This window comes from Nicotiana tabacum, chromosome 19 (assembly GCF_000715075.1).
Source record: "Nicotiana tabacum cultivar K326 chromosome 19, ASM71507v2, whole genome shotgun sequence".
In the NCBI taxonomy this organism is placed as follows: Eukaryota; Viridiplantae; Streptophyta; class Magnoliopsida; order Solanales; family Solanaceae; genus Nicotiana; species Nicotiana tabacum.
Genome location: NC_134098.1, coordinates 113,052,550 through 113,067,650, shown reverse-complemented (window position 1 = coordinate 113,067,650; position 15,101 = coordinate 113,052,550). Strand labels below are relative to the sequence as shown.

At 34.1% G+C, this 15,101-nt stretch overlaps 1 protein-coding gene across 2 annotated transcripts; it reads right to left on the bottom strand.

Moving 5' to 3' along the window:
- Positions 1 to 9,881: 9,881 nt before the first annotated feature.
- On the bottom strand, positions 9,882 to 14,792 carry LOC107817421 (calcium and calcium/calmodulin-dependent serine/threonine-protein kinase-like). 2 transcript variants are annotated; one of them, NM_001325998.1, is given in 8 exon segments: positions 9,882 to 10,203; positions 10,286 to 10,345; positions 10,447 to 10,654; positions 11,241 to 11,473; positions 11,838 to 11,948; positions 12,054 to 12,108; positions 13,837 to 14,142; positions 14,275 to 14,696. In NM_001325998.1, coding segments are annotated over 8 exon segments (1,554 nt in total). In that variant the 5' UTR covers positions 14,679 to 14,696; the 3' UTR covers positions 9,882 to 10,026.
- Positions 14,793 to 15,101: the final 309 nt, after the last annotated feature.

The window sequence follows — 15,101 nt, the reverse complement described above, 5'->3', positions numbered from 1 at the left end:
TATCTTCCAAGCATGCCTCTGCACTTCACCTCCTTTCGGTGTTCACTTGGAAAGTGCCTCCGTACTTGCACCCTCTGGTGTCTAACTTTGTGGTGACCTACACTAGTCAACCACACCATGACCCTCATGGCCTTCATGTCCGTCTGGAGCTCTTTCCTGCAATGGTAAGCACATCAGCATGCTCTTTGGCACGACTCTCGTAGCTCGATCGCTCACTTATCCTTATAACTCCCTCTGGCATAGCTCCCGTAGCCTTTCGCTTCCGTAGCTTTTCCTTTTCCTCAGTACCTTTGAAGATGTGTTCGCTTCCAGACTCACAACTTCGCCCTTATGCCTTTGCATAGGTGGATCCTCCCACACTCAATGTGGAGGATACTTCTTAGCGCACTCGTCCCACTTGGCATTCAGCCAGCTCTTGGGACGTACTCTTGGTGAGTACTACATTCTCAAAGTCATAGCATCGCCACATTCACGAACAAAACTCTTTGTTTTCCAATTGTCACTTCCTGAGCAAGTACCCAATATTCCCGGTAGTACGTCTGTACTCGCCCTATAGTTAAGAACTCTCTTGGTTCTTCTAGCACGACTTCCCAGTCCGGTGTGCTTCGCACTTGGCCCCATCTCAATGGTCCCCGATCATTCGGCGTACCCCTTTCCAGAATGACACCTTCCAACTTGGAAATCCGCCCAATCCTGAAGCTTCGTTATTTCCTTTGAATTCATCTCCTCACCTTGTCAATGCCCTCAGGCAGTTCACAAGTCTATCCCGCAGGAAAGACACTCAACTGATGCGCTACCCGCATCTTCGGCAAGATCTCTGCTGCGATCATGCCCAAAGTTTATAGTCTACGGCTCCCACTCTTTGCAATATGGTTGCTCGACCTAACAAACATGGCCTTTTCTTGAACACCCGACTCATCAGCATATCACCACATTCAATAGAAACCCATACTTTCGAAAGAAACTGGAGTCACCCATTTCTTTCTTCGACTAGTAGTATCGGGTTCTCGATCTCTTGTGGCATATGAACATCAATCTCTGCTTTGACGTGATCTCCGCACTGACATCCAAAATGCCCTCGCCATCTCAACTGCTTGCCTTGACATCATGTCATGGCATAGTATGGCCTTTATCAGCTCTGATACCACGTGTTACGGGCTGACTTTCTTACGCTCGTCAGCGGCACCGAATAGCCCGTGCGGCTCCTGTAGTTCCCCTTGCTGCAGGCAAACCTTTCTCCTTTCCGAGATTTTCCAAGCACGATCATGTGCCTGTGGTGAAGCTTGCCTAGAAGGCCTGCTTCAATTGTGCCGCCCGTATGATGTCTAGGCTCTTGGCCTCGACTAGTTGTGGCGCTTCTCGTCTTAGGATCATAATTCATGCGCGCCCTGGGGTTGGTTAAGGACATGTCTTGTCCCTCACTTGACACTGAGCATCGCTCTCGCGTGCACAGTCCATTCCTCAAGCTTTAAACTCTCCTCGTGCATCCGCACCCGGCTTGTGCTTCGCCCGAGTAAGGCAACCTTTAGTCCTTGGCCATTGTCATGTGTGTCTTTCATGGCATGACCATATATAGCCTTCGCGACACACTTCCATCCCATATAGTGCAATGTCGCCCCACAACTGCACGTTTAGGCCAACGGACCCTTGCTCGCATAGCTGAACCCAAGCTATTCTCACAAGTCGACATATAAGGCCCCTAAGATAGGTGCTTCAAGTATCCAATCGGCACGGAGGTCTCAATCCATGACTTCGGCAGCCCGTGGGGCATACCCGTTCCACATATCGAGCCTCCAACACCCGTTTGGTGCCCAACGCTAGCCCGAAGGCGTCGCGCCATCCATAGAGTTCCCTAACTAGTATGGATACCTATGACAGTCCTTTGAGTCGTCCAGGCACGGCTTGGTGGCAGCACGCATGGGGGAGGCATGTTGAGCTTCAACACATATACCCCCTTATATATGCTTAAAATAAAAAAGCCCAAGTTTCTTGAGTAGACAGGTCTACGTTAGAGAATCAGAAGGATCTTTTCTCACCAGTTCCGAATGAAGTCACAACCCCAAAATGCAGGTTGTGACATTATGTACTTATTTAGAAAAATGGAGGAACAACGTAGGATGCAAATTCTAATTCTTACTCTCTAGGTTGCCAAACAGTTTAACGTAATATTTCAACGATTTTAGGGTGTTTCTTACTCTGTTATTCTTGTATTGTTGTTGTATATGTTGGATTAGTTCTCGTTGTATTCTGTAATTTCAACAATTAACTCTAAGCAAGTAACATGATATTTTCAATGATCAAATGTATTCCTTTATGTACCTCTTTTCTCCTAATTGATACTTGATGGTTTTGGACAAAGATTTTTTTAACAGTTAGGTCAGCTTAGAACATTTTCATTGAGTACTTAAATTAAGAATATTATAGCCTATGGTTCTATGCACTAGTTAATATTCAACCCGAATAATAAACCGAAATCGAAAGGAGAAAAGCCGAACCATGCCGAATGTAATTAGGTATGATATTGGTATAGCATTTTAAGAAACCGAATACCAAATCGAAATAACTAAATAAAATACCGTACCGACCGATGAACGCCCTTTGTGCCCAAGCATTAACTTCTCACAAAATCGTGGATGACACATAAACCAAAAAAAAAAAAAAAACAGACTAGAGGAATAGTTAATTTCCCTGTTTCATGTACTTTGCACTATCTAGTCTATCATAATACAATACGCAAAAGAGCAAAATCATAACAAATCTTATTGAACGTCGTAGCTAATTGTCAATACATTATTGACCCAAAAACTTCAGAAAACATCACAAGAATTAGCAAATCTAGTATATCCATGCTCTGTTGCCAAAGTTACATCAAAGTTAATTGTCAATACATTATATTGACCCAACTTTTTCACCAAAAATTAAAAAAAAATCATAAGAACTAGCAAAATGTAGTATGCCCATGTTCCGGGGGCAACAGTGAGAAGATATCGTACTGGCATTCATCTTGCCACAATAAATCAAAATCAAAATCAACATCAGCAGGATTATTTTTATTCCCAAATAGACCATAATGTCCATTGGAGCAAGGCTGTTCAATTGGATCAAGTTCAAGTTGTTGAACATAATTAGCAGTAGAAAACCCAATCTCTCCATCCCAGTAAGCACATGGCTGTATTTCAGTATTAGCAGAGTTGCTAACACCTCCAATAATATCCCTCAATATTTCAGCAAATTCTTCTTTTTCTCCTTCCCCATCACAATTCATACGAGTAATTGATTTCCCTTTCAACAAGTCAATTCTCCTCTTTACAGCCTCAATTTTTGAGTCCAATGCCAACAAAACATCCTCTTTTCTGTTGGTATTCTCAACATCAACAACAACAACAACATTGTTGTTCTTCTTTTGCTTTTTCAAAGAATATTGTCTGTACTGATCAAGAATTGGGTTGAGATCAGTGGGATTTTTGGGCCAAGATTCTACGGTTCCGTCGGCATCAACGATAATGGCACAGGCCTTGATGTCGCAGAGAATGGAGAGCTCCATTGCCTTCTTCATAACACAAGCTTTTCTCTTTAACAGTGCTCTTGCAAGGAAAATCCAATGGGACAAAATCTTATAAGGGAAAAAGAGCACAACGCATATTAACTTCCCCTGATGAGAATATCAATTCAGATATTTGAATCTTTGCATTCCAATCTTGTGCATCATCTTCAAAAGTTTATTGGTAGATATTTGATAAACAAATCAGCCATATTAACTTGAATGAATATGTTGCACCTTAAAATCATCATTCTTGATAGATATGTAATGTCGTCATATAATGTCGTGGGCTGGTTTTTTCAATATCTCTATAAAGGTAAAAATTCTCGCTATCACATTATCATGCTTATAGTTATAGCAAGATATATATGTGCACAAATTGCACTTAGGATGTGGTACTTCAGGACCAAGAATTACATATGCTTTAAGCGATTTAAATCCTTCAGGGATTGTCGTATAAGTTAAGTCATATAAGCCATATAAATAGACTTTAGATGCATACCAAGTTTTCATGTCATGCTAGACATATAAGATAGATAAAAGTGATTGCACACACCATTTACTTTATACTTTCAAGTGTTTGAACTACATGGCCAAAACTACATGTCTTTCATATGAAACCAATTCTATTTGTATTGTGTCTCTTCCATTTGACAAATATTTTTGTGTCTGTATTCGACAGACTTAAGATCCTCATCTATACTTAGCGCTATGATAGATATTGTCGACGAACATTTTATATCGGTTTCCAATATTTTTTCATAAAGACATAACATAGAGATCTCTTCATTCATATTTTCAGGTACCTTAACCTCTATTGAGATTTTATGAAGTGTTATGTCATGTGACCTTCTAGATTACTTGCCTCCTTATTATGATCCTTTTGATCATTTGCTCATCTTCTTTATCAAGAAGTTTATTAGAAACTGATTTGTCTATATGCTTTAGGCATACCATGACATTATCCTTCTAGGACTTAATCTAATGGAAGTATTTGCAGTGAAAATATAATTACTTTCTTTGGGTCAGCAAATGCGTCTGACATATTTGTAATATATTGTAGATGAATTATCTTTTTATGAACTTCAAGTTCGTATTATTTTATTCGAGGATCTAGATGTACAAATGATAATTCATTCCACGTAACTTTTTTTTAACTGTTTATCATTTCTCCTCCTCATGTTAGAAAAACTAACTTGCTTCCTCAACTTTGAAAATTCACCTTTGTGCGTTATGATGCTAATCAAAATATACACCGCACATCAATACTAATAAGATAAAATTATTTGGTTCCTGACCCTGAACCACTTGTGAGGGGAGAATGTAATATACTTTCGAATATAACGTATATCAAACTGATATAGATAACTTTATTCTCATAAGCAATAGTTTAGCTATTAAGTGGAGGCACTCAAAAAATTATTTTGCTAAACCAACTGTGATGTAAATCAACTTATCAAGATGAACTGTCTTGAATAGAAAATCTGAAAATTATGCTCTAAATTAAATTATTGAGCAATGTATCTCGCAAAATACTAGGTTGCGGGTTAATAATAATCACACATGTAACCATCTCATAGATGCATATTATGTGGTATACATGGCAGGTGAATGAACCCATATTCACCTTTGATATTTCCAGCATTCATGGGATTCAATCTCAATTTTAGTTGATCTATTAATCAATGAGAACAAACAACATAAAAGAATCCGTAAAGAACTTTCTAGTTCTTTAATATTTATCCATGTAGATTCTCTTTTATTTTTCTACATCATACTTAAATTAACATTACTAAATCAATTATCTCAACTTAATAAATTATCAATATTGATAAACTTCAGTTTTACACAATGACGCGTGCAATTATCAATAAACTCCAAGTTTATTATGATATGGATTTTTATATCAATAAACTTCTACTTTATTGTGTCATTCGTTTATTTGCATAATACAAACTGGAGAATAAAGCGGGTAGCTTTTCACATACATATTACCTTGCTACAAGTTGTAGTAATAGAAGATATTAAATTTTTTCTTTATTTATAGTCTCAATATAACCAATCGCTTTCGCGAATACTTTAGAAACGCAATAAGTTTCTTTGAGACTTACTACGACACATACCTTATTAATAATCAATTGTATTCCTTTAAAATAGTAATAATTAGCTCTTCTAGATCTCTCAATTAATTTTGTACTACCATATATTCATCAATATTCATATAGTAAATATCTCTCTCAAAGAGAAAGTTATACCATTATGGTCATGGTCAAAATTATATGCAAGATCAGTTTCTTGCATTACTGTTATCCTTTAATAATCACATTGCCAAAATATTTTGGTGTGCAATAGGTACATGACCAATGATTATTCATGCCATAATAATGACATTATTTTCTTATTTCCTCTCAAACCTCCTTTTAGAGGTGAGTGTGGTGTGTTCATAACCACTAGTACGTTTATATTCTTCCAAGAATGAATATGTATTCATAAATCACATGTTGTCACATTCACATCATGAATGGACCATAATCATCTATATGTTCTTTATAATGTCTCATGCCATATCGATAACAAACATTATTTTCACAGAGTGAAGAATTATTTTGAGAATTCTTATTGTTCTCATTACCACAATGATGACGATTATAATTTCATCTATTGCCACGCCCACATCCACTGATACATTTACGGTAATAATTTTGTCTTCTTTCAGACTTATCACATACTGCTACCACATTCTCTTAAGGGAATGAGAATGAAACAAATTAGTCAATGAGATGAGTTTTCACTTCTTGTGCCCACATTCGTACATGAATTTGATCATGGCAAGACATAAAAATTTTATTACTTTGGATGATCATAATTTCTTATAAACTCCATTAGAGTTATAATCAAATTTTATTGTCTTTGCTTGTATTTAAAATTAAATTATAGAATTTTAAGAATTTAAAAGAGAAATAAAGTAAAATACTTACCTTAAATCCAGAAGAAAGTTCATGGAACAACTGACAATCATTATGCTCAATATTATGTACAAGATGAGTACCATGCACGTATCCCAAAGCTATGGTATTGAAGATTTGCGTGAGTCCCTCTGAATTGGCAGGAACTAGTCCGTGAAAAGGATAGAGGGGTAGTAGGGAAATAGAAAGATGATCAGAAAATAATACATATAGGATGAAAATTTGCAAGAAGTTTTATAACGGGAAGGAGTGTCCTTATGGAGATAAAGTGTAATTTTCTTCATGAACATCCTCCGAAATTTAAGATTGACATTCCAAGGCAATGGGAGAGTTGTGCAATAAGCATTGGAACTACGGTAACATAAGTGATCTTGAGCATAATGAGATTAATAAGCATGGAATTGCAGATTCAGCTGCTGTCGGAATTAAGCCTATATATTCCATGGGTGGTTTAAATTCTCATACATTAGACAACTATTTAATAGTAAATCTATAAATTAAAACAACTGCCCTCTACTCAATTGGTTAGAGTCTCGTGCTGATAACGTGTTATAAAATAATAAAAGAAGAAGAAGAGTATTGCAGAGAAAAGTACAAAGAAATGATTTTTATTGATTTGGGATGAATTACAATGGAATAGAACCCCTCTATTTATAGGGAAAAAATGACTTAGCCACAAAGTAACAAACCTTAAAATATCTCTAAAATATAGACATTCATCTTAAATACAATTCTATTTATAACAATTATTATTTTGTTTTCTTTTTTCAACTCAAAGCCCATGAATATTTACTCAATTGAAAGTTTGAACAAAATATATTCTCTTCTTGCTATACTGAAATTTTAAGAGATTTTTACCTTCCTATACACTATTTGAAATTTTATTGCTCTCCATACTCAAGTTTCAATTTAATTACATAGACATATATAATTTACCAATTATATACATTTTAGGAATTAAATGAGTATCCCTTTATATTAGGAATTGAATAAGGAACCAATTATCTCCCATCCTTATTCTCTCTCCCTCATGCGCTCTCTCTCCCTCTCTCTCTCCCCGTCTCTCTCTCTCTCTCTCTCTCTCTCTCTCTCTCCTGCGTCCTCTCTCTGTCTTTCAATCTCTCATTCTCTGTTCTTTCCCCAATTTTTCTTCCTCTGATGTTCTCTATTTTTATCCTTTCATGTTGTATATATTTTTAATGGAATTCATCAATGGATTTCAATCATTTTACTATAGAGTTTTAACTTAGCAATTTTCTTTCATGTTGCACAATTGGTGTTCAAATTGAAATTGCCAATCAATAAATTTTGAAGGTGTTTGACTCTCCACCATTGACAACCATTAAAAAGCTTTGAAACTTTGAATTCGAATTTGGGTTTTCAAAAACCATTATTTGTTTGGATTGGGTGTTGTTGCAAATAATTGGGAATATTGTTTGGAGTTTATATCTCAATTTTGAGGGTGTTTGGTGAAGATTAGACTTGATTTTGGCTGAATTTCAAATTAAAACTCGAAAAAGAAGAAGAACACATGACATACTATATACTTACGAAATTATAGTAAAGTTGTAGTATAATTGTATGTAAATTGTATTCTGTTATAGTTGTATATTTTTTATTATTTGAATGTTGTATGAAAGTTGAAAAATAGTTGTATAATGTATGAATCGTTGTATAAAATTTGTATTTAAGTTGTCAATACTATCCTTTTTACATAAAGTTGTTGATATGTATCAAAATTGTATTAAGAGAGAAAGTTTTGATTGGAATTTTAGAGAGGAAAAAGCACACACCACATATAAGATATATACAAATCAGATACAAAATATATACAAAATATACAAAAGACATATTGTATAAAATTTGTATGAAAATTGTATTTAAGTTGTATGATGTTGTATTTGTATTTAACCGGTAAGAATGATGTATGAAAGTTATAGATAAGTTGTAAATAAGTTGTATATTGTATAATTAGTTGTATGAAATATATTTTTATTATGTATGTTGTTGTAGATATATCAAATTTTGTATGAAATTTATTTTTAATTTGTATGATGTTGTACCATGCATTATTCTTTTCTTGAAATAGGATGTGTTGATTAAAGGCATTAATTTTTATAAACCGGGGCTTGTGTTGTCATGAAAGAAGTCCCCACTGAATAGGTTGTGTTTTAGTTTTCTTTTCTTTCTTTTTCTTATTAACCTTGTGCCCACTTTTGCCATAGCTTATAGATGTCAGTTGATTTCTTTTGTTAGTAAATTAAGAGGGTCCTCCTTTTCTAGCCTATTTGCCACCAATTTTTGTTTTATGAGAAGCATAATATGATGTTTGTATTATGGTTAAGTGACAGAAGATATCAAACTAAATTCTAATGAGATGAGATTTTTGTCAAAATCATTAGAAAAATTATTGAAATGTTTCCAGCTTCACTTGTCTGCATCTTAACATTGCTACACGATCATTGCACAGTTTTCTTTCTTCTTTTGTTTTCAAAATTCGACAATATGCTTGTCTACAAAAAAGATTTTAAAGAAAGAACAATTAGGGTGACATTTGCTTAGAAGTATTATTTATTTTGTACTCTCCCGTCTGTTTACTTTCTTTTCTTTTCTTTTTTTAAAATATAGTTGATCAGGGAAGGGAAAGGTGGTTAACACCACTATTCCCTTCAGTTCCGCCTTTTTTCAAGCAAATAATTCCTTAATTTAAGGCAATGGATTGGAAGCATTTTAAGGTGGAATGTATATAATTTATAAGTAATCCTTGTTTAGGACAGGTAATATACAAAATTAGAAATTTTAATAATTAGTTCCATAGCGATATTTGTAATTTTTTTATCCCCCACTATTACTTTCGCCTAAGTCATTTTGCTCCATCACTTGCTCTCTGTAACTCTGTAATAACAAAATGTGCATCAACCCGATAAATCATCTTAATAGTTGTACTCTTAATGATGTTATATGAAGCCTAATTAGATAATAATAAACATTATTTCAAAACTTAAAATCAATATATTAGTTCATTTTGCATGTTAATATAAAGGTCGTTCATTTTGACCTTGCTTCTAATTTAGCAAACGTGATAAACCTTGTAACCAGAAGAGAATTCAAGATTTAAATTTAACGATTCAACTTTTTAATTTTTTTCTGTTGAACTCATTACAATTTTAAAATTATGAGTTAAAATACACCCGCCACCACAATTTAAGCAAAAGAGTTTGTTTGCAACAAAAAAATTTCTCCCTATAAAGCCAAAAGAGTGAAAGACACATCAAGAATTCCAGGAGTTTGATCTTCCAATTTGTGAAAGACGACACGATTATGAAGTTGTAATTAAGGATATAAACTAAAAACAATGGAAAAAAAAGGATACGTACCATAAAGGCTTCCGAATTAATTAAAGGATCTTTTACGAGTAGTGATAAAAATAATAAATCATTGTCATAGAAAGTTAGAGATATTAATAGAATTAGCGTGTTATTACAAATTAAAAGAGGAAAAATTCAATAAAGGAATTAATTAAGAGGGACGAAGAGAAGAGAGGACTACATCTTGAAGGGAACTATCTCTTTGCATAGCAGCTTTGAACTCATCAAAAGTAACTTTACCATCACTGTTTGCATCCATTAAATCAAATATCTCGTCAAGTTTTCCTGGTTCTGTTATATTAATTGGAAGGCAGTCTTCAGGAAGTGCCTACAAATATTAATTTATCAAATAAATAATTAATACAAAGTATTATTAAATATCTATAAATAAAAAGGGGAAACTGTATTACTCTCAACATGGACGCAACTTCTTCCTTGCTAATGCAGCCTGATCGATCTGTATCATACATCTGATTACCAAAAAGTATCAACATTAAAGTCTAAATTGTGTAAAAGATTAAACAAACAAAAGAAATATTTAAGTCTTGTTTAAATTGTACTACTATTTTACCTGGAAACAAAGACGAAGTGCGTCATCCCCTTGGGAATACTTGAGGCTTGAGAAGCCACCAATTATTTCTCTCATGTCTACTGTTCCATCACGGTTATTGTCAAATAGATCAAATATTCTGGGAGCTAAAGGCACTAAAGATGACATTTCCATAGCTTTGAGGACCTCTTCGAATTCCAGTAAAGTTGCATTTTCTCCATTTTTGCATCTGTGTTCATAGGCCAAATCTGATATGTAATTATTGGGATACTTGTTGGAGTCTCAAATGATGAATAAGCATGTAGGATATGGGTGAACAAAAGATTCTACTTATATAAGGAGTTGGATACGCTACATGTTTTGAGGCTTTTGGGAAAATGGTCCAAAACAGACAATATAATACCATGTTAAGAATATCTTTGGACCATTTTAGTCTAAAAATTGATTTCCGTGTTAATAATATGCGGACTATAGAGATGGCAGCGTGTGGCATGAGGGCCCGACTCTTGTGTATTTACAACATTTACCCAACGCTTTAAAGACGCATATATAGCCTTTGAGCTTCGTTGACTATAAATACTCAAGATCATGTGAGTGATTAACGAAACCCATGAATGATGATGGGTCATGTGTGTGAACAAAGTTTCACTTGGAAAGAAAAAAAATTACTTACAAGGAGTTGGATACTCTTAATGGCGTGAGGCTTTTTGGGGAAATCGTACGGGATTGAACAAAAACAAACAATATCACGTTATGTTAAGAATATCTTTGCGTCGTTCTAGTCAAACAAAGCAAGCATGATAATTGGTACTTACATTTTCTTGAAATTGTGGCTAAGGTTTTGTAATTCTTCAGGCTTCAAGTCATATGAACCAACCAATTTCTTCAATTTCTTAGTTCGCAAGGAAAAGCTGCTGCTCAAGACACTGGCCATAGCTGCTGCCCTGAACTTGCGCCGAGCGTTGAAGCTTTGGAGACGGGAAACAATCTCGGCGTCCATCTGTTCTTGCTTTGCCAAATCTCCTGTCACCCATGGATGTTCAAGTATCTACATCATAGATAAGATAATATGTTAGAAAATTTGGTATGATTAAGCAAGCGTGATTTTTTAAAAATAATTTGCGTAAATTGATAATTAATGTTATTTGTCTTCTTCTCTTCTGCAAATAGTGACACCGTTTACTAAAATTCCTGCGATACGCTACTGCAGTCAAATAAGCAATACCTAGAACGTTGTTGTAGTTGTCGTTGTAAGATTTTCACAGCTTCTACTAAGAAATAACATTGAAGTTGTGATTATTAAATACCCTTATTATAATTAACAGTGCATTACGATATACTCTCATCGTTTCATTATAAAATAGGACAAAAAAGGATTGGATTTGTTAAGAAAAAGGAGCAAATTAAAAAACCTCTTGAGCAGTAGGCCTCATGTTAGGATCAACTTTCAAGAGACTGGAAATTAGTTGTTTTGCCGATGAAGATATGTTTTTCCAGGTTTTCTCATCAAAACTGAACTGCCCCTGCATGAAATTAAAATTTTCATTTAGTTACTAGAAAGAAAAGAGAGATAATTATTATGAAATAATTAGAGGGAAAATATGTGAAATAGCAGGCCGAGGACTTACATTTAATATCATTTGTTGCTTTTGCCGATTGGACGGCGCGATGAAAGGTGGGTACCTGTTATGGGACAATAATGGAAAATCAACATTGTATGCATTAATTATCGAGGTACAAGGAAAATCTACATAAAACCCCATAATATTCCCGTAAAAAAACTTTTAAAAAAAATGAGTAGACAAAACTTGTTTTCTTCCAACAAAAAGAACTTAAATCCTTCAAGTGTATAATTCATATTTCCCTTAATCTACGAATTAGCAAGAAAGAAAATACATTAAGAGATAAACATAATGAGAGCTTTTTCTTTCAAAGTCAACAAATCAGTGAGTTCGACAAAACAAAACCGCAAATTCAGCTTAATTAAATAAATAAAGCAAGCTGGCTACTTCTTATATAGTCCTTAGTTTTATTTTTTATTTTTTTTGGGGGGGGGGGGGGGGTGGGGTTGAAGGGAGAAACTGGGGAAGGTATGTTCCCTCATCCAAGTCAAATAACTAAAATGTAGCTCATTGAAATTTTAGGAATTGAGATCATTTGTATATTTCCAGCTTAGATAGGATACCATAATCATTTAAATATATATGTAAATTAAGCAATATAATAAAATTCTGTACCTTCCAATAATTGAGGTGGTGATTAGTACCTAATGAAGTCTACCCAAATTAATCTTCAAACCGAACCTTGATATGAGATTATGAGTTCAACTCCAAGAATATCACTTTTTGAAACACTGAAAGCTCTTCGTTACTATATACCGGAGTACTTTAACACCTTTTTGCAAGTAAACTAAACTATTAATTTTTGGAGTTCATTGCTCAAATGGTCACTCAATTATCCCAAATTATCTGTTAAAGTCACTTTTCTTTCTTTTGTAACAATAAAGTCACTTAACTATGCTTATAGCACTCAGAATTTTACTCAATTAGATTTTTCAAATTTTGGATTGTCAAATACCGATTTTATCCTCTAAATTATAAACATTTATCTTCTTTTTATTTTTTTTAACTTTTTAATATTATGATTTTTTCCTTTTTAATTTATATTATGGATTTACCTATATAATAAATAAATTTTATTTATAAATTAAAAAAATAAAAATTATTTAAGCATATATAATGTTCGAATAACAAAATAATGAGCATAGTAAAAAAATTAATTAGAATAATTTCTTCGTAATAATTAGTATTAACAACAAAAATTAAAAAATTTATTTACACAATTGAGAATGAAAGAAAATAAAGGTTGTAAAATATATATTCCATGCACGTAATATAAAAATAATTATTTAAATAAAGGTATTTTTATAATATACATTATATATGGTTGAAATTTATGCTTATATTATTATTCCGTCATTATATGAGCTGAAAACTAATTTTTTATTTTTTATTTTATAAATAAAAAATATTTTTCTATAGGTAAGTCCACAATGTAGATTAAAAAGAGAAAAAACTTATAAAAAGTTTAAAAAATTGATAATTTAGAGGGTAAAATAGGTATTTGACAATTAAAAATTTGGAAAATCTAATTGAGTGACATTGTGAGTGCTATATGCAAAGTTAAGTGAATTTGTTGTAACAAACGAAAGAAAAGTGACTTTAGCAGATAATTTGGGATAGTTGAATGACCAGGAATGAACTACTAATTTTTGTTCCAACTTTCATAAATATATTAACAAGTAATTTGGAACATGAAAGAAATTCTCAACCTGTTTGGTTAGTTAATTTATAAGTCTCAAATCCTCTCTAGTTTAAAGTAAAGTTCGGAGACAAAAGAAAGCATACTAACCCAGAGAGGAGAATGTAAAGGATAACACCAAGTGACCAAATATCACTTTTAGTGGTGATATTTTCCCTTGAAAGTGCTTCTGGTGATACATAATCTATGGAACCAAACAAACCAACCACTGGATTTGCAAAATCCTCAATAGAACTCAGCCCAAAATCCATAATCTTCAACGGTGAATTCTCATCCTTGTTCAAGAATAGACAGTTCTCTGGTTTCAAGTCCCTGTGAACTATACTTGCCCCGTGTAGCGCCTCTAGCCCCTTAGCTATCTGTCTCACCACAGCAGCAGCCCCAGCCTCATTATACCTGTTAGAAAAATTACCATATTTCTTAAAACTCTGCGTCCTCAAACACCTAAAACACATATATATAAACAACTTCGTTATTTTTTTGGTTGTTACGGCGAAATGGTGTTATAGAGAACATATATTACTATACCTTGCTTGCCCAGCAATCCGATCAAAGAGCTCACCACCAGAGCAAAGCTCCAAAATGAGATGAACTCCAGAAGGATCCTCACAAACGTCGTAGAGATGAATGACGTTAGGATGAGGAGAAACATCTTCGACGATCTTCCTCATGACTAACAGCTCGTTCGTCAGTAGAGTTTCGGATATCAAAGCCGCCTGTGGTACTCGAGATTTATTAAGAGACTTCTTCTCCGGCGCCGGTGGTGGCCCGAACCGCCGGAGGGTTTTAATGGCAACAACTTCATGATGTTGACCCGAATGTAGTGTTCTTCTTCTTGTTCCTCTCCTCACTACTGAAAACCCTCCTCTTCCAAGTATATCTGTCACTTCATATTCATCACTTAGAGTTTTTCCATCTTCCCTTTGTCCCATGAGAGAGAAAGGTTAATTGTGTTTAATGTATGACGGAATTAGGAAGGAAATGAGGTGCAGTACTATTTGGAAAATAGAGGAAATGAGGTGGGTAAACACGTAGTTACATCAGCAAATTAATCATGAGTTTTATAAGGTTTTTATTTATATTTATTGTTGGCCGGGCGGGGTGGGCGTGGGTCATGAAATAAAAGCAAATGGCAACAAAGGGGAGAGGCTAAGAAGAAGAGACAATTGACTAAGTCAAACTAATATTCTTTGAGATTAATTATGTTAATTCTCTTTGTTCTTGAGATGTATATCTCTCAATAAGAATATAAGATGCCTCCAGTTCTGCAGATAGGCAAGTACAAATTTTCTTGTTTTTTACGCATAATTTACCTTTACGGTTTGGTCTTAATTTGGTCATCGTCCTCTTTAGTC

Bases quoted from the DNA above. Each gene is read 5' to 3' on its own strand.
- LOC107817421 (XM_016643249.2), bottom strand. From the start codon at position 14,678: ATGGGACAAAGGGAAGATGGAAAAACTCTAAGTGATGAATATGAAGTG. The intron at 10,655-11,240 runs GTAAGTACCAAT...CTATGAACACAG, and splicing joins AGCCACAATTTCAAGAAAAT to ATGCAAAAATGGAGAAAATG. The intron at 10,204-10,285 runs GTAATACAGTTT...TAATATTTGTAG, and splicing joins AAGTTGCGTCCATGTTGAGA to GCACTTCCTGAAGACTGCCT.